The sequence below is a fragment of the Pristiophorus japonicus genome, chromosome 10 (assembly GCF_044704955.1).
Source record: "Pristiophorus japonicus isolate sPriJap1 chromosome 10, sPriJap1.hap1, whole genome shotgun sequence".
NCBI classification, from domain to species: Eukaryota; Metazoa; Chordata; class Chondrichthyes; family Pristiophoridae; genus Pristiophorus; species Pristiophorus japonicus.
In genome coordinates, this window is record NC_091986.1 from 206,012,902 (window position 1) to 206,035,870 (window position 22,969).

The 22,969-nt window shown below is 47.7% G+C and overlaps 1 protein-coding gene across 1 annotated transcript in view; it reads left to right on the forward strand.

Annotated features, from left to right (window-relative positions):
• The first annotated feature begins 586 nt into the window (after positions 1-586).
• LOC139274666 (arylsulfatase H-like) overlaps positions 587-22,969 on the forward strand; it is a 66,167-nt gene continuing 43,784 nt past the window's right edge. Inside the window, exons 1-3 of the mRNA XM_070891343.1 lie at positions 587-641; positions 20,644-20,715; positions 22,446-22,595. Of these exons, the coding sequence (XP_070747444.1) occupies positions 20,693-20,715; positions 22,446-22,595 (173 nt within the window). The 5' untranslated portion in view covers positions 587-641; positions 20,644-20,692. The remainder of the gene's footprint in view (positions 642-20,643; positions 20,716-22,445; positions 22,596-22,969) is intronic.

Consider the following 22,969-nt stretch of genomic DNA (forward strand, 5'->3'; position numbering starts at 1 on the left):
ACTGTTGTAATGTGGGAAACGCAGCAGCCAATTTGTGCACAGCAAGCTCCAACAAACAGCAATGTGACAATGACCAGATCATCTGTTTTTGTTACGTTGATTGAGGGATAAATATTGGCCCCAGGACACCGGGGATAACTCCCCTGCAGTTCTTTGAAATAGTGACCACGGGATCTTTTACGTCCACTGAGAGAGCAGACGGGGGCCCTCGGTTTTACGTCTCATCTGAAAGACGGCACCTCCGACAGTGCAGCACTCCCTCAGCAGTGCAATGGGAGCGTCAGCCTAGATTGATGTGCTCAAGTTCAGGGACTTGAACCCTTGAACGAGGGTGCTGCCCAATGGGCGAGAGCTTTGAGGAGGCGCCAGCCTGGGGCACTGCCCACCCGAGCTGCAGGTATGCAGGAGATAGACACACATAGTAAACCCGCCCCTGTATAAATCCTCCTGCACCACAGTCTATACAGAAGGTGACCTAAATTTCTTCACCTCACTCTATTCGCCAAGCCTTGTGGTGAAAGTCGCCAAACTCTGTCATGCGCTTGATTCAGTCTGTTTCCTCCTCCCCTGAACATTTTGTTCAACAGCTCATTGCCAGCAAGTGATTTCCGGATCCCGGATCCGTTGAATGTTCCCCAGAGGTAAGCACATTTTTTGAATCTCGAAAGATTAAAGGTGGGAAGAACATTATCCACTGCATGTCTGTCTATAAAGCAGTTTCTGGAGCAATGCACGCAGATTGAGCACTTTTTTCAAAAGTAGTTTTGCTGCGGTCAGTTACAGCTGACAGTGCTCCAAAGGTGAAGTTACTGGAATAGGAAAATGCCGAACAAAGCCGGCTCAGTGCTCGCCCACTGGCTTTCACCCGGCCAACGGCTGCACAGAGCTTTGGGAGGGAACTGCACTGCACAGTCCGTCCTTTCTCCTGCAGACTGGCAACATCGAGCAGTGTTAGGTAGTGTGTGTGTGTCTGAGTGTGTGTGTTAGTATGTGAGTGTCTGTGTGTGTGTCTGAGTGTGTGTGTGAGTTAGTATGTGAATGTCTGAGTGTCTGTGTGTGAGTTACTATGTGAGTGTCTGAGTGTCTGTGACTGTGTGTGTGTCTGTGTGAGTGTCTGTGTGTGTCTGTGTGAGTTAGTGTGTGAGTGAGTGTCTGTGTGTCCGAGTATGTGTGTGAGTGAGTGTGTGTGTGGGTGAGTGAGTATGTGTCTGTGTGTATGAGTTAGTATGTGAGTGAGTGTGTGTCTGAGTGTGAGTGAGTGTCTGTGTGAGTGAGTGTCTGAGTGTGTGTGTGTGTGAGTGAGTGTCTGTGAGTGTGTGAGTGTGTCTGTGAGTGTGTTTTTCTGTGTGTGTGAGTGAGTGTGTTTGTGTGTCTATCAAATTTGTGATCAGAACCCCATTTAACACTACACAGCAAGAACAAAGACCAGTTGAAACACATAGCCCGCCCCCCCCCTCAGCAGCTGACTTTTAATTTAGGTTCTCAGTATTTGCCTTTTTTTAAATTATAGGCAACTCTTTTTTTTAAATAGGTGGGTGATGCTATACATGAAAATGGGTGATAATTTTCAACCAGAACTCTGTGTACATTATTTCCAGGGCTGAACAAGCTGATTCGGTGCACTTGAGTAAACTGGCTTCCTCCATCATAACCTTTCCTTTTGACTTTTTAATTATGGACGTACCAAGCTGCCGCGTGGAATGTTCCGATATAAAGCGTGTATTCTTTCAGTTCTATTGCCAAGGTCAGCCCTGGTGGAAAAAAAACAGCTCCCTTGGGATAACAAGTTAAGAGCTGGGGATGGAGAAGCTGATTTACTGCTCCAAGAAGCCTTAGCTGGGTAGTTGCTGCTATTCCACAGCTTTGGTGACTTTCTTACTTCCTGTTCCTGCTGCTTTGCTTCCAAACTGCACTCTGTGCTGTGGGCTGCAAGTGACCGTTCCTGGTTTTTTTCGAGAGAGAATTAGTTAACTAGACTCTTCCTGTAGTCGGTGAGGAAAAAAACAACTATGTATATATAATATTAATTAGAAATTCAGCTTTGCCATTGATGTTATGAATCATCTTCCTTATGAGGTTAATATAACAACTGTCAATATACTTGTTTACTGTTTTAATTTATTTTGCCATTTAAGCAAGATTTTTGTTGGTGTCACATTTGAAGATGGAAGGAATCTTTTGGAATAGATGTGACGGGTTCTCTATATCGGCGAGTGAAACAGGCCTTTGGGAGTTAGGACTCTCCTATGAGGGTAATTGGAGGCCGGAAGCGGCGAGGGGCGGAGGTCGACAGTGGCAAGGTGCGGAGGTCAGGAGCGGCGTGGGGCGGAGGGGTGTGGCGGTCGGAATGGGTGAGGAGCGGAGGTCGGAATGGCCAACCGCCACTTCCGACATCCACGTTGTTCATTCAGTGGCTATTGAGATAGGCATTATAATATTACTTAGAAGGAAATTGGATAAATATTTGAAAAGTAATGAATGCCAAATCATATGGGGAAAGGAAATGGGATTAGGTTAGCTCCAGTTGAAAGGTTAGCACTTTGGGACATCCTGAGGACATGAAAGGTGCTATATAAATGCAAGTCTTTCTTCCTTTCTCTCTCTCTTGCTTTCTTTCCTCTTTCTCTCCTTCCTTCCTTCCTCATTAGTGACTTTATTCAATCTGTAACAGGTCACAGCACTTTACAGAAACTAGATTACTGCATCTGAAAATGCTTTACAAAAAACATTTTTAAAATGCTGCCCGTTATCATCACCCCTTCACTTGGCTCCAATACACCGCCATGCAATATAGTCCTTGCAGCTGCCGACCAAAAGTATTCAACTCATAAAAGCTCTTCCCTCTAGAACCCTAGCCTGTCCACCCAACTTTAATTTGAACCGTAAAATCAATTAAATCATAGAAATGATAGCAGTGATGGAGACTACTTGCACTCTTGTGCCATATGAGAAGGAATCTTTTGGAATAGATGAAAAGAGTTCTCTACATCCATTTGATGCCCAAAACAAGGTATTATATATATAAAAAGATAAGTAATTACAAGTCACAAGGAGGTAATACTTAGTGAGTATAACATAAGAACATAAGAAATAGGAGCAGGAGTCGGCCATTTGACCCCCTGAGCCTGCTCCGCCATTTAATAAGATCGTGGCTGATCTGATCATGGACGCAGCTCCACTTCCCTGCCTGCTCCCCATCACCCTTTACTCCCTTATCGCTCAAAAATCTGTCTATCTCCATCTTAAATATATTCAATGACCCAGTTTCCACAGCTCTCGGGCAGAGAATTCCACAGATTTACAACCCTCTGAGAGAAGAAATTTCTTCTCATTCCAGTTTTAAATGGGTGGCCCCTTATTCTGCGACTATGTCCCCCAGTTTTAGTTTCCCCTATGAGTGGAAATATCCTCTCTGCACCTATCTTGTCGAGCCCCCTCATTATCTTATATGTTTCGATAAGATCACCTCTCATCCTTCTGAACTCCAATGTGTATAGGCCCAACCTGCTCAACCTAACCTCAGAAGTCAACCCCCTCATCTCCGCAATTAACCTAGTGAACCTTCTCTGAACAGCGTCCAATGCAAGTATATCCTTTCTTAAATAACACATTCAGCCAACATGTATACAGATGCCTTTGCTGAATGAGATAATAGTAGTCTGTCGGCTTACTGACAACATTATAATGGCCCGGAATTTGTGGTCCCGATGACGGTGAACTGGCAATGTTCACTGTCATTCAGCCTTTGAAACTTCTTTGAGTGCCCTTTTCCTGGCCTGTGGAGCCATTTGGGTTAGTGCTGAAGCGTGTTTAACATTTTTATGATCACCAGAAGACAGCTCACCTTTAAGAGGTGCAGACTGCGTTTAAGGGACACAGGCTAGCTTGAGGTAAAGGCTGAGAACGTCTGGAACTTTGGCCCCCTGTTGGGCGCACACACAGCCTGTCAACTGTGCACGACATTCATTTAAAGTAGCAGGCAGCACGAATTTGACGTGAACTCCTCTCAGTAGGCCCGGGTGGATCGCACATCGCCTGTTTTTGAGGGTTACTGAATTTCACCCCCTTTATGTTTAGATTGCAACTTATATATCCTCCGAGCCTCCCAAAATGGTTTGCTTCATGTGTAGTCACTGTTTCACAGGTAAAGTAGTTTGAAAAGCAGATGCAAATATATTCCAAGACAACAGAGGATGTGGAGAGATCAAACATATTTTTTAAAATTCCACCTTTTCATAGAAACATAGACATAGGCCATTCAGCCCTTCGAGCCTGCACCGCCATTCAATGAGTTCATGGCTGAACATGCAACTTCAGGACCCTGTTCCTGCATTCTCGCCATACCCCTTGATCCCCTTAGAAGTAAGGACTACATCTAACTCCTTTTTGAATGTATTTAGTGAATTGGCCTCAACAACTTTCTGTGGTAGAGAATTCCACAGGTTCACCACTCTCTGGGTGAAGAAGTTTCTCCTCATCTCGGTCCTAAATGGCTTACCCCTTATCCTTAGACTGTGACACTGGTTCTGGACTTCCCCAACATTGGGAACATTCTTCCTGCATCTAACCTGTCTAAATCCGTCAGAATTTTAAACGTTTCTATGAGATCCCCTCTCATTCTTCTGAACTCCAGTGAATACAAGCCAAGTTGATCCAGTCTTTCTTGATATGTCAGTCCGCCTTCCCGGGAATCAGTCTGGTGAACCTTCGTTGCACTCCCTCAATAGCAAGAATGTCCTTCCTCAAATTAGGAGACCAAAACTGTACACAATACTCCAGGTGTGGCCTCACCAAGGCCCTGTACAACTGTAGTAACACCTCCCTGCCCCTGTACTCAAATCCTCTCACTATGAAGGCCAACATGCCATTTGCTTTCTTAACCGCATGCTGTACCTGCATGCCCCAACCTTCAATGACTGATGTACCATGACACCCAGGTCTCATTGCACCTCCCCTTTTCCTAATCTGTCGCCATTCAGATAATAGTCTGTCTCTCTGTTTTTACCACCAAAGTGGATAACCTCACATTTATCCACATTATACATCATCTGCCATGCATTTGCCCACTCACCTAGCCTATCCAAATCACTCTGCAGCCTCATAGCATCTTCTTCGCAGCTCACACTGCCACCCAACTTAGTGTCATCCGCAAATTTGGAGATACTACATTTAATCCCTTCGTCTAAATCATTAATGTACAATGTAAACAGCTGGGGCCCCAGCACAGAACCTTGCGGTACCCCACTAGTCACTGCCTGCCATTCTGAAAAGTACCCATTTACTCCTACTCTTTGCTTCCTGTCTGCCAACCAGTTCTCACTCCACGTCAGCACACTACCCCCAATCCCATGTGCTTTAACTTTGCACATTAATCTCTTATGTGGGACCTTGTCGAAAGCCTTCTGAAAGTCAAAATACACCACATCAACTGGTTCTCCCTTGTCCACTCTACTGGAAGCATCCTCAAAAAATTCCAGAAGATTTGTCAAGCATGATTTCCCTTTCACAAATCCATGCTGACTTGGACCTATCATGTCACCATTTTCCAAATGTGCTGCTATGACATCCTTAATAATTGATTCCATCATTTTACCCACTACCGATGTCAGGCTGACCGGTCTATAATTCCCTGTTTTCTCTCTCCCTCCTTTTTTAAAAAGTGGGGTTACCTTGGCTACCCTCCACTCGATAGGAACTGATCCAGAGTCTATGGAATGTTGGAAAATGACTGTCAATGCATCCGCTATTTCCAAGGCCACCTCCTTAAGTACTCTGGGATGCAGTCCATCAGGCCCTGGGGATTTATCGGCCTTCAATCCCATTAATTTCCCCAACATAATTTCCCGACTAATAAGGATTTCCCTCAGTTCCTCCTTCTTACAAGACCCTCTGACCACTTTTATATCCGGAAGGTTGTTTGTGACCTCCTTAGTGAATACCGAACCAAAGTACTTATTCAATTCGTCTGCCATTTGTTTGTTCCCCGTTATGACTTCCCCTGATTCTGACTGCAGTGGACCTACGTTTGTCTTTACTAACCGTTTTCTCTTTACATATCTATAGAAGCTTTTGTAGTCCGTCTTAATGTTCCCTGCAAGCTTCCTCTCGCACTCTATTTTCCCTGACCTAATCAAACCCTTTGTCCTCCTCTGCTGAGTTCTAAATTTCTCCCAGTCCCCAGGTTCGCTGCTATTTCTGGCCAATTTGTATGCCACTTCCTTGGCTTTAATACTATCCCTGATTTCCCTTGATAGCCACAGTTGGGCCACCTTCCTTTTTTTATTTTTACGCCAGACAGGGATGTACAATTGTTGTAAGTTCATCCATGCGGTCTCTAAATGTCTGCCATTGCCCACTCACTGTCAACCCCTTCAGTATCATTCGCCAATCTATCCTAGCCAATTCACGCCTCATACCTTCAAAGTTACCCTTCTTTAAGTTCTGGACCATAGTCTCTGAATTAACTGTTTCATTCTCCATCCTAATGTAGAATTCCACCATATTAGGGTCACTCTTCTCCAATGGGCCTCACACAACGAGATTGCTAATTAACCCTCTCTCATTACACAACACCCAGTCTAAGATGGCCTCCCCCCTAGTTGGTTCCTCGACATATTGGTCTAGAAAACCATCCCTTATGCATTCCAGGAAATCCTCCTTCATCATATTGCTTCCAGTTTGGTTAACCCAATCTATATGCATCTTAAAGTTACCCATGTGCACCTTTATTGCACGCACCCCTAATTTCCTGTTTGTTGCCCGCCCCAACATCACTACTACTGTTTGGAGGTCTGTACACAATTCCAACTAACGTTTTTTGCCCTTTGGTTTTCTGTAGCAAAACCCATATAGATTCCACATCAACCAAGCTAATGTCCTTCCTAACTATTGCATTAATCTCCTCTTTAACCAGCAATGCTACCCCACCTCCTTTTCCTTTTATTCTATCCTTCCTGAATGTTGAATACCCTTGGATGTTGAGTTCCCAGCCCTGAACATCCTGGAGCCACGTCTCTGTAATCCCAGTCACATCATATCTGTTAACATCTATTTGCACAGTTAATTCAACCATCTTATTACAGATACTCCTTGCATTAAGACACAAAGCTTTCAGGCTTGTTTTTTTAACACCTTTGTTCTTTTAGAATTATGATGTAGTGTGGCCCTTTTTGTTTCTTGCCTTTGTTTACTCGGCCTTCCACTATTGCTTTTTACCTTTCTACCATCTGTTTCTGACTCCATGTTACTTCTCCCTGTCTCGCTGCATAGGTTCCCATCCCCCTGGCATATTAGTTTAAACACTCCCGAACTGCATTAGCAAATGTTACCCTCTTGTTTCAATCTCTCCTGCCCTGATTCTGTAAACTGTACACTGATAAGGGAGACGAGAACTAGGGGGCATAATATTAGAATAAGGGGCCACCCATTTAAAACTGAGATGAGGAGGAATTTCTTCTCTCAGAGGATTGTAAATCTGTGGAATTTGCTGTCTCAGAGAGCTGTGGAAGCTGGGTCATTGAATAAATTTAAGACTGAAATAGACAGTTTCTTAACCAATGAGGGAAGAAGGGGTTATGGGGAGCGGGCAGGGAGGTGGACCGGAATCCATGATCAGATCAGCCATGATCGTATTAAATGGTGGAGCAGGCTCGAGGGACCGTATGGCCTACTCCTGCTCCTATTTCTTATGTTCTTATGTTTAATCAAACAGCAAACCAGAGAATTGCTTAAAAGCTATTCTACAGATGAGATTGCCATGCAGGTCGTAAAAGTAAGTTTTATAATTTTAATTGCATTATATTACATCGGGTACGATAGCATAGTAGTTACGTTACTGGACCAGTAATCCAGAGGCCTGGACTAATGATCTGGAGAGATAAGTTCAAATCCCACCACGACAGCTGGGGAATTTAAATTCATCTAATTAAATAAATCTGGAATCATCATCATAGGCAGTTTCTCGAAATCAAGAAAGACTTGCTTCCACTCCAAAAGTGAGTTCTCAGGTGACTGAACAGTCCAATATGGGAATTACAGTCTCTGTCACAGGTGGGACAGAGAGTGGTTGAAGGAAAGGGTGGGTGGGGTGTCTGGTTTGCCGCACACTCCTTCCGCTGCCTGCGCTTGTTTTCTGCATGCTCTCGACGATGAGGCTCAAGGTGATCAGCGCCCGCCCGGATACACTTCCTCCACTTAGAGTGGTCTTTGGCCAGGGATTCCCAGGCAACGGTGGGAATGTTGCATTTTATCAAGAAGGCTTTGAGGGTGTCCTTGAAACGTTTCCTCTCCCCACCTCGGGGCTCGCCTGCCGTGTAGGAGTTCCGAATATAGTGCTTGCTTTGGGAGTATCGTGTCCGGCATGCAGACGATGTGGCCTGCCCAACAGAGCTGGTCGAGTGTGGTCAGTGCTTCGATGCTGGGGATGGTGGCCTGATCGAGAACACTGACATTGGTGCGTCTGTCCTCCGAATGGATTTGCAGGATCTTGTGGAGGCAGCATTGGTGGTATTTCTCCAGTGCTTTGAGGTGTCTATTGTATATAGTCCATGTCTTTGAGCCATACAGGAGGGCGGGTATCACTACAGCCCTGTAAACCATAAGCTTGGTGCCAGAATTGAGGTCCTGATCTTTTTACACTCTCTTCCTCTGGAATCTGGAATAACAAACTAGTATCAGTCCTGGTGACCATGAAACTATCAGATTGTTATAAAAACCCATCTGGGTTCACTAATTTCCTTTAGTGGAAGGAAATCTGCCGTCCTTACCCAGTCTGGCCTATATGTGATTCCAGACCCACAGTACCGTGGTTGACTCTTAACTGCCCCTCTGCGGTTCAAGAAGGCGGCTCACCACCACCTTCTCAAGGGAAATCAGGGATGGGCAATAAATGCCAGCCTTGCCAGAGACGCCCACGTCCCATGAACGAATAAAGTATCAGTTTACTTATCTAGTCTGGCCTATATGTGACACCACTCCCACACCAACATGGTTGACACTTAACTGCTCTGTGAAGTGGCCTAACAAGCCAAAGAATACCGCACGGACTGTAACGGTTCAAGAGAAAGGTACACCACCACCTTCTCGGGGCAATTAGGGATGGGCAATCAATGCTGGCCTTGCCAGCAATGCATACACCTCAAGATAGAATTAAAAAGAAATAAACTTGAATAAACTAAACTGGAGTTGGATTGTAATTAGCCCCGGAATGGAAATCTTGGAAATATAAGTGAATTGTTCTTTTGAAGATGAATGGTTGCCCTTCAGAAAAGTCTTGTTCTTTGTCTCCAGTCCTCCCCGCCCCCCACACCCGCCCAAAAATTGTTTATTTTTTCACCGTGGAAGGAAAATGGAATTGCGCGTTTTGCACAGAACAGTCCCCTTGCATCGTGTATGGTTGGTGCTGGTGGAAGTGTCCTGTTTTTTTTCTTGCTCTCTCACAATTGTTTCACTCTGCTCATTTGCAATGTTTTACGAAAAGACTCCCCGTGGTGACCAGATGCAGTCCAAACAGTTTTTATTACTTGTTGCAAAGCTGACACGTGTATTTAGTTTGTTGTTCGAGGCTCCACGTTTCTGTGCAGATGCTAATATGACCTATTATAGGAAAAAGAAAGCAAGACTTTGATTTATATAGCGTCTTTCACGACCACCGGATGTCTCAAAGCGCTTTTTGCAGTGTTGTCACTGTTCTAATGTGAGAAACGCGGCAGCCAATTTGCGCACAGCAAGCTCCCACAAACAGCAATGTGAAAATGACCAGATAATCTGCTTTTTTTGTTATGTTGATTGAGGGATAAATATGGATGCGTCTATTTGTACTAACTGAAAGACAGTCGTTTCTCTGATTGGCTGCCCATTTTCACATGACCTACTGCTGATTGGTCTCCGTGGAGGATATGCCACACCCTGAAGTTCCTCTGGAATGTGTAACTGGAACCATCCAGCCCAACTTCTGAGTGACTTTCCAATTTGTAACTCGATCCATTTTGACTTCAGAAGCCACAGAGGATAGATCTCCCCCAAATCCACCAAGTTCCAGCCGCAAGTGCTGCTTCCGCCAGCTGAAGACCCTTACTCCAGCACATGTGCTCCCTCCCACAGCTGAAGTCCCTTACCCCCACACACCCCCCCGCCCCCGCCCGCCCGTTTATTGGGTATGAAGTGAATAGTGACAGTCGTGACTTCTGGATTTCATCCACCCCAAAGATGTCCCTTGTAACACATGCACCGAGTTCCAGACTCCCCAGTCTCTCTCTGTCTCTCTCCCCCCGCCACAAGCTCTCCCCACAGCCCCCCCTCACAAGCTCGCTCTCTCCCTCATATGCTCTCTCCCAGTCTCTCTCTTCCCCAGACTCTCTAACCTGCCCCCAAGCACACTCTCCCCCCAAGCTCTCTCCCCTGCCCCAAACAAGCTCTCTTCCCCTGCACCCACCATTAACCAGGCTCTTTTTTCCCCCCCTCCCAACAACCAGGCTCTCTTTCCCTCCCCCCACAACAACCAGGCTCTCCCTTCCCCCCCCGACCTCCAACAACCAGCCTGTCTCCCCCTCCCCCAACAACCAGCCTGACTTTCCCCGCCCCCCCCCCCCCCCCGCCAACAACCAGGCTCTCTGCTCTCTTTCCCCCCCACCCTCCTTCCTTCAACCGGGCTCTCTTTCACCGCCCCCCTTCCAACAACCAGGCTCTCTTTCACCCCCCCTTCCAACAACCAGGCTCTCTTTCACCCCCCCCCAACAACCAGGCTCTCTCTTCCCCGCCCCCCCCAACAACCAGCCTGTCTTCCCCTCCCCCCGCCAACAACCAGGCTCTCTTTCCCTCCCCCCCAACAACCAGGCTGTCTCTTCCCCGCCCCCCCCTCCCCAACAACCAGCCTGTCTCCCCCCCTCCCCCACCCTGCCAACAACCAGGCTCTCTTTTCCCTCCCCCTCCCCCCAGCAGCCAGGCTCTCTTCCCTCCCTCCCCCAACAAACAGGCTCTCTTTCCCTCTGTAAAGTCCTGTCCCTGCAGTACAGACTCACACGAGGCACATGCTGAAGTCAAGGTCACTCAGGACATGCACCTTTATTTCACAGCTCTCCAATGCCACATTTGCCTGAGACCTGCCTTTATATACCTGTGTGGAGCAGGTATGCAGTGTCTCCTGCAAGTGCACCGCTGGTGGTAATGTATGCTTGTGGTTACAGGTCATATCTAGTTACAGTCATGTATAGCATGGTAAGATACAGTTGTGTACAGTAGTGTGAGATACATGACATCACCCTCCCCCAAAGTCTTATTGTCTTTATAGATTCAGTCCCTCAGGTGGTCTACGCTCTTGCGTGGAGCGTCTTAGTTGTGGTTCAGTTGTTTGCCTTGGTGCCTGTTTTTCTTTCGGTGTGATTGCTGGTATCTCGCCTGGGCTGTCTGTTTCGTTCAGTGTGATTGTTTATATCTCGCCTGGGCTGTCTGTTGAGATTGCCCTTTCCTCAGGTTGTTCCCTCTGTCTGTCCACCAGGTGTGGTGTGAGTTCCACATTGTAGTCTGCCTCTGGTTCAGCAGTGTTGTTGGTGAATCTACTTTTTACTTGGTCTACATGCCTCCGGCAGGTTTGGCCATTGTCCATTTGTACCACCAGTATCTGTTTCCTTCCTTGCCTGTTACTGTCCCTGCAAGCCATTTGGGACCCCTGCCATAGTTTAGCACAAATACTTTGTCCCCTATCTCATTCCACCTCCCCCTCGAATTTCAGTCATGGTAATCAGTTAGCTTCCTGGCTTTGCCGCAACGATTTCATGCATGTCTGGGAGGATTAACGAGAGCCTTGTCTTTAAGGTCCGTTTCATCAATAGTTGCGCGGGGGGATCCCCAGTCAGCGAATGCGGACGAGATCTGTATGCCAGCAGCAGTCGCGACAGGCGGCTCTGCAGCCTGGGACCTTGGATTTTGAGCATGCCTTGTTTAATGATCTGCACTGCTCGCTCCGCCTGGCCATTGGAGGCCGGCTTGAACGGCGCCGTCTTAACGTGAATTATGCCGTGGTCACTCATAAAATCACTCAAAATCTTGGAATTCTGCGCTGGTCAATATGTCAGGAATGCCGTGCATTGCAAACATGGTTCTAAGGCTCTCCACAGTGGTGGAGGTGGTGCTCGAGGTTAAAATTCGATCCACTTTGAAAATGCATCGACGAATACAAGGAACATTTTGCCCATGAATGGGCCCGCATAGTCTACATGCACCCGCGGCCAGGGGCTTAGGGGGGCCTCCCTGGGGGCATCACTGAGTTGGGCACAGATGGTGCACCGTCAGACGCAGAGCTCCAAGTCCGCGTAAATGCCAGGCCTCCAAACGTGGGATCTGGCTATGGCCTTCATGAGAACGATCCCCAGGTGCTCGCGGTGGAGCTCCCGGACAAACGCCTCTCTGCCTCGCAGAGGCATAATTACTCGGCTGCCCCACATCAGGCAGTCTGCCTGTAGTGATAGTTCATGCATGCGCCTATGGAAAGGTTTGATCTCCTCGGGGCAGGTATCACGAGCCTCTGCCCAGTTACCGGTTAAGACACATCTTTTGACTAAGGATAACGTGGGGTCGCTGGTCATCCAGGCTCTGATTTGGCGAGCCATCATGGGCGAACCTGTGGACTCAAAGGCATTGATTGCCACGACTATCTCACAATCCTGTTCGTCAGACCCTTCTGTGGTCACCAGGGGGTAGCCTGCTAAGCGCGTTGGCACAGTTGTCTGTGCCTGGTCTGTGCCTTATGGTGTAATTGTAAGACGCCAGTATGAGTGCCCACCGTTGAATGCGCGCCGAGGCATTGGCGTTTATTGCCTTGCTCTCGGATAGCAGGGACGTGAGGGGCCTGTGGTCGGTTTCTAACGCGAACTTGGCCCCAAAAAGGTATTGGTGCATCTTTATGACACGGTACACGCACGTGAGCGCCTCCTTCTCCACCATACTGTACCCGCGCTCCGCCCGCGAAAGTGACCTGGAGGCATAACCAATGGGTTGTAATTTACCCGCACTATTGACATGCTGTAAAAAGCACCCGACTCCGTACGCTGACGCATCACATGTAAGAACTAGTTTTTACCTGGATCAAAAAAAGCCAAAACACTGTTGGAACATAGAAGGTTGCGTGCCTTATTGAAGGCGCGTTCCTGGGCGTACCCCCAAAACCAATCGCACCTCTTTCTGAGGAGCACGTGGAGAGGCTCCAGCAGCGTGCTTAAGTTCTGCATAAAGTTCCCAAAGTAATTAAGTAGCCCGAGAAAGGCGTGCAGTTCCGAGACATTCCGGGGCCTGGGTGCGAGACAAATTGCTTCGGTTTTGGATTCTGTTGGGCGGATTCCATCAGCGGCAATCCTTCTGCCCAAAAATTCAACCTCGGGCGCGAGAAACAGACACTTGGATTTCTTAACTCTTAGGCCTACCCGATCCAACTGCTTTAATACTTCCTCCAAATTGCGGAGATGGGAGTCGGTGTCCCTGCCCGTGATGAGTATGTCGTCTTGAAACTCAACCGTCCCCGGGATGGACTTGAGCAGACTCTCCATGTTGCGCCGGAATATAGCAGCTGCCGACCTGATGCCGAATGGGCATCGATTGTACATGAAAAGGCCTCAATGTGTGTTGATGGTGGTGAGTAGCTTGGATCAGTAGGTCAGTTCTTGCGTCATATACGCAGATGTGAGATCTAGTTTCAAGAAAAGATTTCTTCCAGCCAATGTGGCAAATAAGTCCTCCGCTTTGGGCAGCAGGTATTGGTCCTGTAGGGAGACTCTGTTTATGGTAGACTTGTAATCCCCACAGATTCGTACGGATCCATCAGGCTTCATGACTGGGACGATGGGACTTGCCCAGTCGCTAAATTCCATGGGTGAGATAATGCCTTCCCACAGAAGCCTGTCCAGTTCATGTTCAGTCTTTTCCATCATCACATAGGGCACAGCTCTAGCCTTGTGATGGACCGGTCTAGCATCCTGTGTGATGTAGATTTTAACTTTAGCCCCTTTGAAGGTGCCCACACCCGACTGAAAGAGATGTTCAAATCGACTTAGAACTGCTGAGCAGGAGGTCCGTTCCTCTGACGACATGGTGTGAACATCATCCCATTTCCAATTTAGTTTTGCCAGCCAGCTTCTCCCCAACAGTGCTGGGAGATCTCCGGGGACAATCCACAGGGGAAGTCGGTTCACCGTCCCTTTGTGTGTGACTGAGAGCATGGCGCTGCCAAGGACTGGGACGATTTCTTTGGTATAGGTCCTTAGTTTGTGTCGACTCTTGTGAGTTTTGGCCTGTTGCTTTTGTGCGGCCACAGCTGTTCAAATTGTTGAACGCTCATGAGAGATTGACTCGCTCCCGTATCCAGTTCCATGTTGACGCATATCCCGTTGAGTAGGACCCTCATCATTATTGGAGGCGTCTTGTTGTAAGAACAGTGGCCATTGATCGTGTTGACCCACTGTACCTCGGTGTCCTGGGCACTGTCCACACCGCCTTCTGGTCTGCTTTCCGACCCTTCCGATTCGTATACCAGCCGAGCTGCTGTTTTTCTGCACATGCGGGCCAGATGCACTGTATACTTGCAGTTTCTGCAAACGGCATGCTGAAATCGACACCCCTGTGATGAGTGCCCTCCCCCACATCTCCAGCACAGGCCGCTTCTATTGTTTCCGAAGGATGAGCTGCGTCTGGCTGATTTCTCTTGAGCTTCTCTCAGTTTGTAGTTGATTGCTCGCATTTTGGGTTGATGAGATGTGAACGGCCATTCATGTGGCCCTTGATGGCTTCTGGTGCCACTGCCTGCTGTTGAGGGCCTGCTCTCCTGCCTTTGTCTATGTGTGGGGGTAGCGGCTTGTTTCACGCTGTGTACCCCTTGTTCCGATGTTTCGTTAGTTGTCGTACCTGCATTATAGATCAACCTCGTTTCTTCTTCTCCTGCCAAGAATGTCTGTGCGACCAGTGCTGCTGCCTCTAGGGTCAAGTTCTTGGTCTCTATGAGCTTTCGGAATATGCCTGCGTGGCTTATTCCTTCAATAAAAAAGTCTCTCAGTATTTCTCTTCTTAGTTCATCGGAGAACTCACATAAATTAGCCAGCCTCCGAAGTTCCGCCACAAAGTCGGGTATGCTCTGGCCCACACAGCGTCTGTAGTTGTAGAACCTGTGTCTGGCCATGTGTAGGCTGCTCGCTGGCTTCAGGTGGTCTCTTACCAGTGTGCTCAACTCTTCAAACGACTTGCTTGCTTGTTTCTCGGGTGCCAGCAGGTCCTTCATTCAGGCGTATGTTTTCGAGCCACAGCTGGTCAAGAGATGGGCTCTTCTCTTGTCTGCCTTCTTGTCGCCTAACCAGTCTTTGGTTACAAAGCTTTGCTGGAGCCTTTCTATAAAGTCCTCCCAATTATCTCCAGCATTGTATTTTTCATCTGAGCCATTGGTCGCCATTCTGTGGATTCTGTGATCCCGTAACTCGTCGCCACTGTAAAGTCCTGTCCCTGCAGTACAAACTCACACGAGGCACATGCTGAAGTCAAGGTCACTCAGGACCTGCACCTTTATTTCACTGCTCTCCAATGCCACACTTGCCTGAGACCTGCCTTTATATACCTGTGTGGGACAGGTATGCAGTGTCTCCTGCAAGTGCACCCCTGGTGGTAAGGTATGCTTGTGGTTACAGGTCATATCTAGTTATAGTCATGTATAGCATGGTAAGATACAGTTGTGTACAGTAGTGTTAGATACATGACATCATCCTCCCCCAAGGTCTTATTGTTTTTATAGATTCAATCTCTCAGGTGGTCTACGCAACCAAATTTTCTCACACTCTCACCCCCCCCCTCCCTCAATAACCAGACTCTCTTTTCTGCCCCCCCTCCACCCTGCCAACAACCGGACTCTCACCCCCCTCCCTCAACAACCAGGCTCTCTTTCCCCCCTCCCCGCCCCCCCCAACAACCAGGCTCTCTTTCTCCCCCCCACCACCGCTCCCCCAAAAATAAAGACTCTTTCTCCCCTCCCGCCACAAGAACCAGACTCTCATTCTCTTCCCCCCCCAGTCACCCGCCGGCTCTCTCTACCTAACGGGGTGGGGTCAGGTGTGACCTCAGTCACTGGGGGGAAGTGGGTGTCTGACATCACATCTGTGGTAATTATATGTCTCTGCAAGATCCTACAAATCCCCTGGGAGGACAGGCGCACCAACATCAGTGTCTTCGTCCAGGCTAACATCCCCAGTATTGATCAGCTTGGCTGGGCAGGCCACATAGTTTGCATGTCAGACACGAGTCTCCCTAAGCAAGTGCTCCTTGTGGAGCTCCTTCATGGCAAACGAGCCAAAAGTGGACAGAGGAAACGTTACAAGGACACCCTCAAAGCCTCCCTGAAAAAGTGCAACATCACCACTGACACCTAAGTGGAGGAAGTGCATCCGGGAGGGCGCTGAGCACCTCGAGCCTCATCGTCGAGAGCATGCAGAAACCAAGCGCAGGCAGCGGAAGGAGCGTGCAGCAAACCAGTCCCACCCTCCCTTTCCCTCAACGACTATCTGTCCCACCTGTGACAGAGTCTGTGGCTCTCCGATTGGACTGTTCAGCCACCAAAGGAACTCACTTCAGGAGTGGAAGCAAGTCTTCCTCGATTCCGACGGACTGCCGATGATGATGATGAATTATGTGCAAATTTGTTTTTTAATTGTAGTGTTTATGTGCAACTGTTAAAATACAGGCTGCTAATAAATCGTGCCTCGCTACGCTGCGCTGCTTATATTTTCCATCCTGGCTATTTGCTGTGCTGCCACCCTGTGCGTCCCCAGAATCGGTTTCGAAAATAAGATCATCCTAACATGTTAGAAGTAAAATGTGCTTTTATCTCCATAACATTTCAAAAGGATATTCTTTCATTGGTGGAAAACCCTGTCTCAGTCCTGCCCATTGGACGAAATGAGCACACTGTCTCCTCCGTCAATTTGTGCTACTGTCATATATTCTCCACGACTCCATAAACACACACATATACAAGATGCCTCGACAGGAACTTGTCATGTGACCTAGTCACATGATTCTTTTATTCTTCTTCTTCTTAGACAGTCCCCCGCAGTCGAGGATGAAATGCTTCCTCACTGCACAATCTTGGCCTTTCTTGCAAAGGGAATGGAGTATAAAAGCAGAGAAGTCTTGCTACAGTTGTACAGGGTATTGGAATACTGCGTACAGTTTTGGTTTCTGTTGTGTATGCATGCCTGTTTACTGTGTGATGTCTGTAACACTGTTATGCCACATTGAATGTACCCTTATACTGTACACAACTTACCGGTACACCAGAGGGTGCTGCTGCTGGAGACCTAGGGATTGCCTGCATACGGCAGGTAACCCAGTATAAGAGGGAACTCACAGCTTGTTGTCAGCACTCAGGAGCTGCAAATAAAGGACCACAGGTCTACACCGTTTAAGTATCATACCCTGCGCTCCCTGGTGGCGGAACATGGGTGTGCATGCTTTACAGATACACAACACTTCCCTCCTGTGATTGGAGAACTATGTAGCCCTGTAGAATTTCCCTTGTAAAAACTCTTAGAATCACACAGCACAGAAGGAGGACATTCGGCCCATCGTGCTGATGCTGGTGTTTTGAAAGAGCTATCCAATTAGTCCCTTCCTCTGCTTTTCCCCTGCAACATGCAGCACACCACAATGAATTTGGATATCTGTTGAGGGGAGTATTGAAGGCTGCCTCCAGAGTGGTGCCGGCATGGGTCTGCCTAAGGAGATGGCACTTCCTTTCGGCACTTCCTTTCGGAAGCGCAGCCTTCTCACACACTGTTCCTCAGAGAGCTGGAGCTCTGAGTGTTGATGTCTGTAAGCCCATGGGGAGTAAGCCCTCCTCCCCGGACGTCTTCAACCTCTCATCATCCGTGGGCCGACATGGCCAACAGTCCTTCCTACGTAAGAACATAAGAACATAAGAAATAGAAGCAGGAGTAGGCTATATGGCCCCTTGAGCCTGCTCCGCCATTTAATACGATCATGGCTGATCTGATCATGGACTCGGGTCCACTTCCCTGCCTGTCCCCCATAACCCCTTATCCCCTTATCGTTTAAGAAACTGTCTATCTCTGTCTTAAATTTATTCAATGTCCCAGCTTTCACAGCTCTCTGAGGCAGCGAATTCCATTGATTTACAACCCTCAGAGAAGAAATTTCTCCTCATCTCAGTTTTAAATGGGCGGCCCCTTATTCTAAGATTATGCCCTCTAGTTCTAGTCTCCCCTATCAGAGGAAACATCCTCTCTGCATCCACCTTATCAAGCCCCCTCATAATCTTGTACGTTTCGATAAGATCTCCTCTTAATCTTCTGAATTCCAGTGAGTAGAGGCCCAACCTATTCAACCTTTCCTCATAAGTCAACCCCCTCATCTCAATAATCAACCTAGTGAATCTTCTCTGAACTGCCTCCAAAGCAAGCATATAAATATGGAAACTGTAGTGTATGTAGGCACCTTTAGTAATGCCAGCATCCCTTGGGAGCACTGTATATAAGCCGGCCCCTAAGGCCTGTTCCTTACTCTGGAGTGTCTTAATAAAGACTGAGGTCACTGTTACTTTAACCTCCCTGTGTGCAGTCTCTTCTGTGTTAGGAATACAACAGGAAGCTTTTTCATTTTTGCTCTGTTTAAAATGTTGCTAAACCTAAGCAAATTAAGAACTTCCATTTATAAAATGCACTTCATGCGGTCAGGATGTTGTATTGCAAGCAATGAAGTTCTCTGGAAGTATAGGCACTGTAGTTTTGTAGACAAATGCAGTTCTCCATTTGCTCACAGCAAGGTTTCACAAGCAGCAAATTAGATAAACGATCAGTGAATCTGTTTTGGTGATAGTGGTTGAGGGAGGAATATTGGTCAAAACCCCAGGAGAATGTTCCTGCTCTTCCTCAAAGGTTCCTTGGGATCGTTTACGTTCATCTCAGCAGGCAGATTGCGCCTTAGTCTAATGTCTCAACCAAAAGAGGGAGCAGTGTGCGGCGGCCAGGCCCGGAAATCAGTGCTGTCCTGACCTGCAAGACCATCAGCAGGCCGGGGCCATTGGAGGGAGCAGCGTGCGGCGACATACCACTGCAGGGTTGCTGATTGCAGTGTGGGCAGGCACAGCAGGAGGGGCGAAGGAGTGGCAAGAGTCCGTAGAGGGAAGTGACTGGGGCCCAGGAGAGGCGTGAATCTGGGGCCTAGAAGAGGCGAGGGCCCAGGGGCAGCACGGGCCAGCCCACACTGCGATACGTGTACGCGCTCGGTCCGTGCAGCAGAGCTGGTCTCCAGTCAGATTGGGTAATCCTTGCCACTGGATCAAGACCTGGCTCTGTCAAGCCCGTGTGGTGGCTGGTGTGCAACGGCCACCCCACGTTAAAAAAATCCACGTACAGGCATCTTCCACCCTTCACGATGTAGTTCGGGACCTGGAATATTAGGTCCTTCATTGAAACACCTGTGAACTCAGCCCTTTTTGGCGTGGAAGCAAGTCTCCTCGATACAAGGGACCGTCGATGATGATGATATCTAACAATTCTGAACTTCCTCAGTTACGCACTGAAGTGCCAGCCTGGATTATGTAATCATCACAGGCAGTCCCTCGAAATCGAGGAAGAGTTGCTTCCACTCCAAAAGTGAGTGAGTTCTCAGATGACTGTACAGTGCAATACGGGATTTAGAATCTCCGTCACAGGTGGGGCAGACAGTTTTGGAGCAAAGGGTGAGTGGGGAGTCTGGTTTACCGCACACTCCTTCCGCTTCCTGCGCTTGTTTTCTGCATGCTCTCGGTGACCAGACTCGAGGTGCTCAGCTCCCACAAACAGCGTTGTGATAATGACCAGATAATCTGTTTTTGTGATGTTGATTGAGGGATAAATATTGGCCCAGGACACCGAGGATATCTTCCCTGCTCTTCTTTGAAATAATGCCATGGGATCTTTTACGTCCACCTGAGAGAGCAGGCAGGGCTTCAGTTTAATGTCTCATCTGACAGAATCATTGCAGCACAGAAGGAGGCCATTCGGCCCGAGCCGGTTCTCTGCATGAGCACTTCAGCTCATCCTATTACCCCACCCTTTCTCCGTAGCCCTGCAAGAAAGACAGCACCTCTGACAGTGCAGCACTCCCCCAGTATTGTTCTGGAGTGGTAGCCTAGATTTTTTGTGCTCAAGCCTCTGGAGTGGGACTTGAACACACAACCTTCTGGCTCACAGGCCAAGGTGATATTCACTGAGCCACACCTGACACTTGAAAGCTCACTGAACCACCGCAGCATCTGAACATTGGGTGATTCCATCACAATCACTGCTCCCCGATTATGGATATCATGGATTATTGATCCAATTTAAGCCGCCGTTATCCTCCCAGAAATGGAGCAAAATTATCACCATGAAGCTCACAGTATATATATTAAATACCTTACTTCAAGACTGGAAGGCTCATTTTGCTGTTATATACTAATTTGGCTGTGCTCAAGTGGTTTGTAATATGAATTGAAGTCGTGTTCAGGTTATTGACTTGTAATCACTCCCAGTTAGGCATTACTCTTAATCTCATCTGTGTCCGTTTGTGAGCACAAATGTTTGTTGTAATATTATTTCAGGGAGTACTGAATGTTTACATTGTCTGTTCCTACTTTAGAAAATTTGAATGAAACTACTTTAGTCTACGTGGGACAGAAGTTAAAACCATGGACCCATGTATAAATCTTAAGTAAGTATGATGAGAACTGAATGGACTTTGCACAGTAAATCGTGGTTCGAAGATTGCCGTGTAAGCAAAATTTCCAAGTCCTGCAATGAAAAAAAATACTTGCATTTATATAGCAGCTTTCACAACCTCATGATTTCCTAAAGCACTTTACAAGAACAACAACTTGTATTTATATAGCAGCTTTGACACAGTAAAACGCCCCAAGGCAGTTCACAGGAGTGTTATAAGACAAAAATTTGACACCGAGCCGCAAAAGGAGATATTAGGGCAGGTGACCAAAAGCTTGGTTAAAGAAGTAAGTTTTAAGGAACATCTTAAAGGAGGAGAGAGAGGTAGAGAGGTTTAGGGAGGGAATTCCAGAGCATAGGGTTTAGGCAACAGAAGACACAGCCACCAATGGTTGAGCGATTATAATCAGGGATGCTCAGGAGGGCAGAATTAGAAGAGCGCAGATATCTCGGGGGGGGGGGGGGTGTTGTGGGGCTGGAGGAGATTACAGAGATAGGGAGGGGCGAGGCCATGAGGGATTTGAAAACAATGATGAGAATTTTGAAATTTTGCTGCCAATGAAGTACTTTTGAAGTGTAGTCATTGTTGTAGGAAACGCGGCAGCCAATTTGCAAACAGCAAGCTCCCACAAACAGCAACGTGATAATGACCAGATCATCTGTTTTAATGACATTGATTGAGGGATAAATATTGGCCAGGACTCCCCTGCTCTTTTTCCAAATAATGCCATGGCATCTTTTACGTCCACCTGAGAGAGCAGATGGGGCCTCGGTTTAATGTCTCATCGGAAAGACGGCACCTCCGACAGTGTAGCACTGCATTGGAGTGTCAGCTTGGATTAACTTGGTGTCAAGCTTTTGTTCCAAAATGTCAGCTGTGGCTCAGTGGGTAGCACCCTCGCATTTGAGTCAGGAAAGTTGTGGGTTCAAGCTACCACTCCAGAGACTTAAGCAAAAAAATCTAGGCTGAAACTCACAGTGCTGAGGGAGCACTGCACTGTTGGAGATGCTATCTATAGGAAAAGCAGTTAAACCGAGGCCCTGTCTGCTCTCTCAGGTGGATGTAAAAGGTCCCATGGCACTATTTTGATGAAGAGCAGGGAAGTTATCCCCAGTGTCCTGGCCAATATTTATCCCTCAATCAACATCACTAAAACAGATTATCTGGTCATTATCACATTGCTGTTTGTGGGAGCTTGCTATGCGCAAATTGGCTGCTGCGTATACTACATTACAACAGTGACTACACATCAAAAGTATTTCATTGTCTGTAAAGCGCTTTGAGACGTCCGGTGGTTCTGAAGACGCTATATAAATGCACGTCTTTTTTAAAGCCATTAGCTAGAAATTCGATATGGCCCGCTTTGAGGCGGTGACGGCGCCGGGGCGTTACCTTTAGCGTCGGGCGATGTCTACCGCCTCAAAGTGGGATATTCAGTTGTATCGCCCCAAGAGGAGAGTGGGGCTCTAAGGGAAGCGTTCCACACTCCTCTTCGGGCGCTAACAGAGCGATAGCGCAGGAGGCCGACTCAATTTCTTGGCAATAGGATGCCCTCTGGGGCGCTAACGGGTGGCACTAACCAACCGAATTTCACCCCTTGAAATGGTTCAATGCCAAAATATATATATTTTTAAAGTAGGATATGTTGATGACGAAATGCATTACGGTCTGTTGGGTGCCTATTTTTATTCTATTTATTTTCTCCCCCTCTATCTGTGCAGGAATGTTGTGGCCATTATATTGTGTTGCAGCTCTGTGCTGATGACTTGTATAACATGCACAAAGATAAATCTCCAGCCTAACATTGTACTAATTATGGCTGATGACCTCGGCATTGGGGATATTGGCTGCTATGGAAATGATACCATCAGGTAAGGGGCTTGTGAGCTAAGTTCCTTTGCTTGTGCTCGAAGTGCTTGTTTTATATTAGCAAACGGACATACGAAAATCACGGGCGGGAAAAGACAAGCTGGTCCAACAAGCCTCCCTCACACTCTTGATGCTGGGAACATCGTGACTAGACACTCCCCCACCCTCCCACCTAGCCATGTAACCTTCTGGGAAAGGCAAAATACCAGAGAAAAACCCAGGGCCATTGGGCCCAAGTTTCGGGCCGCGCTTAAAACCGCACAGCCCGGATCTGGACGCCCGTTTTTCGCGCCACAAAGTGCGCCTAAAAAAAATTACCTATTCTCCGGCTCCCTGCAGGTCCTCTGAGCTGGACGCGGCGCAGCACGAGCTGTGG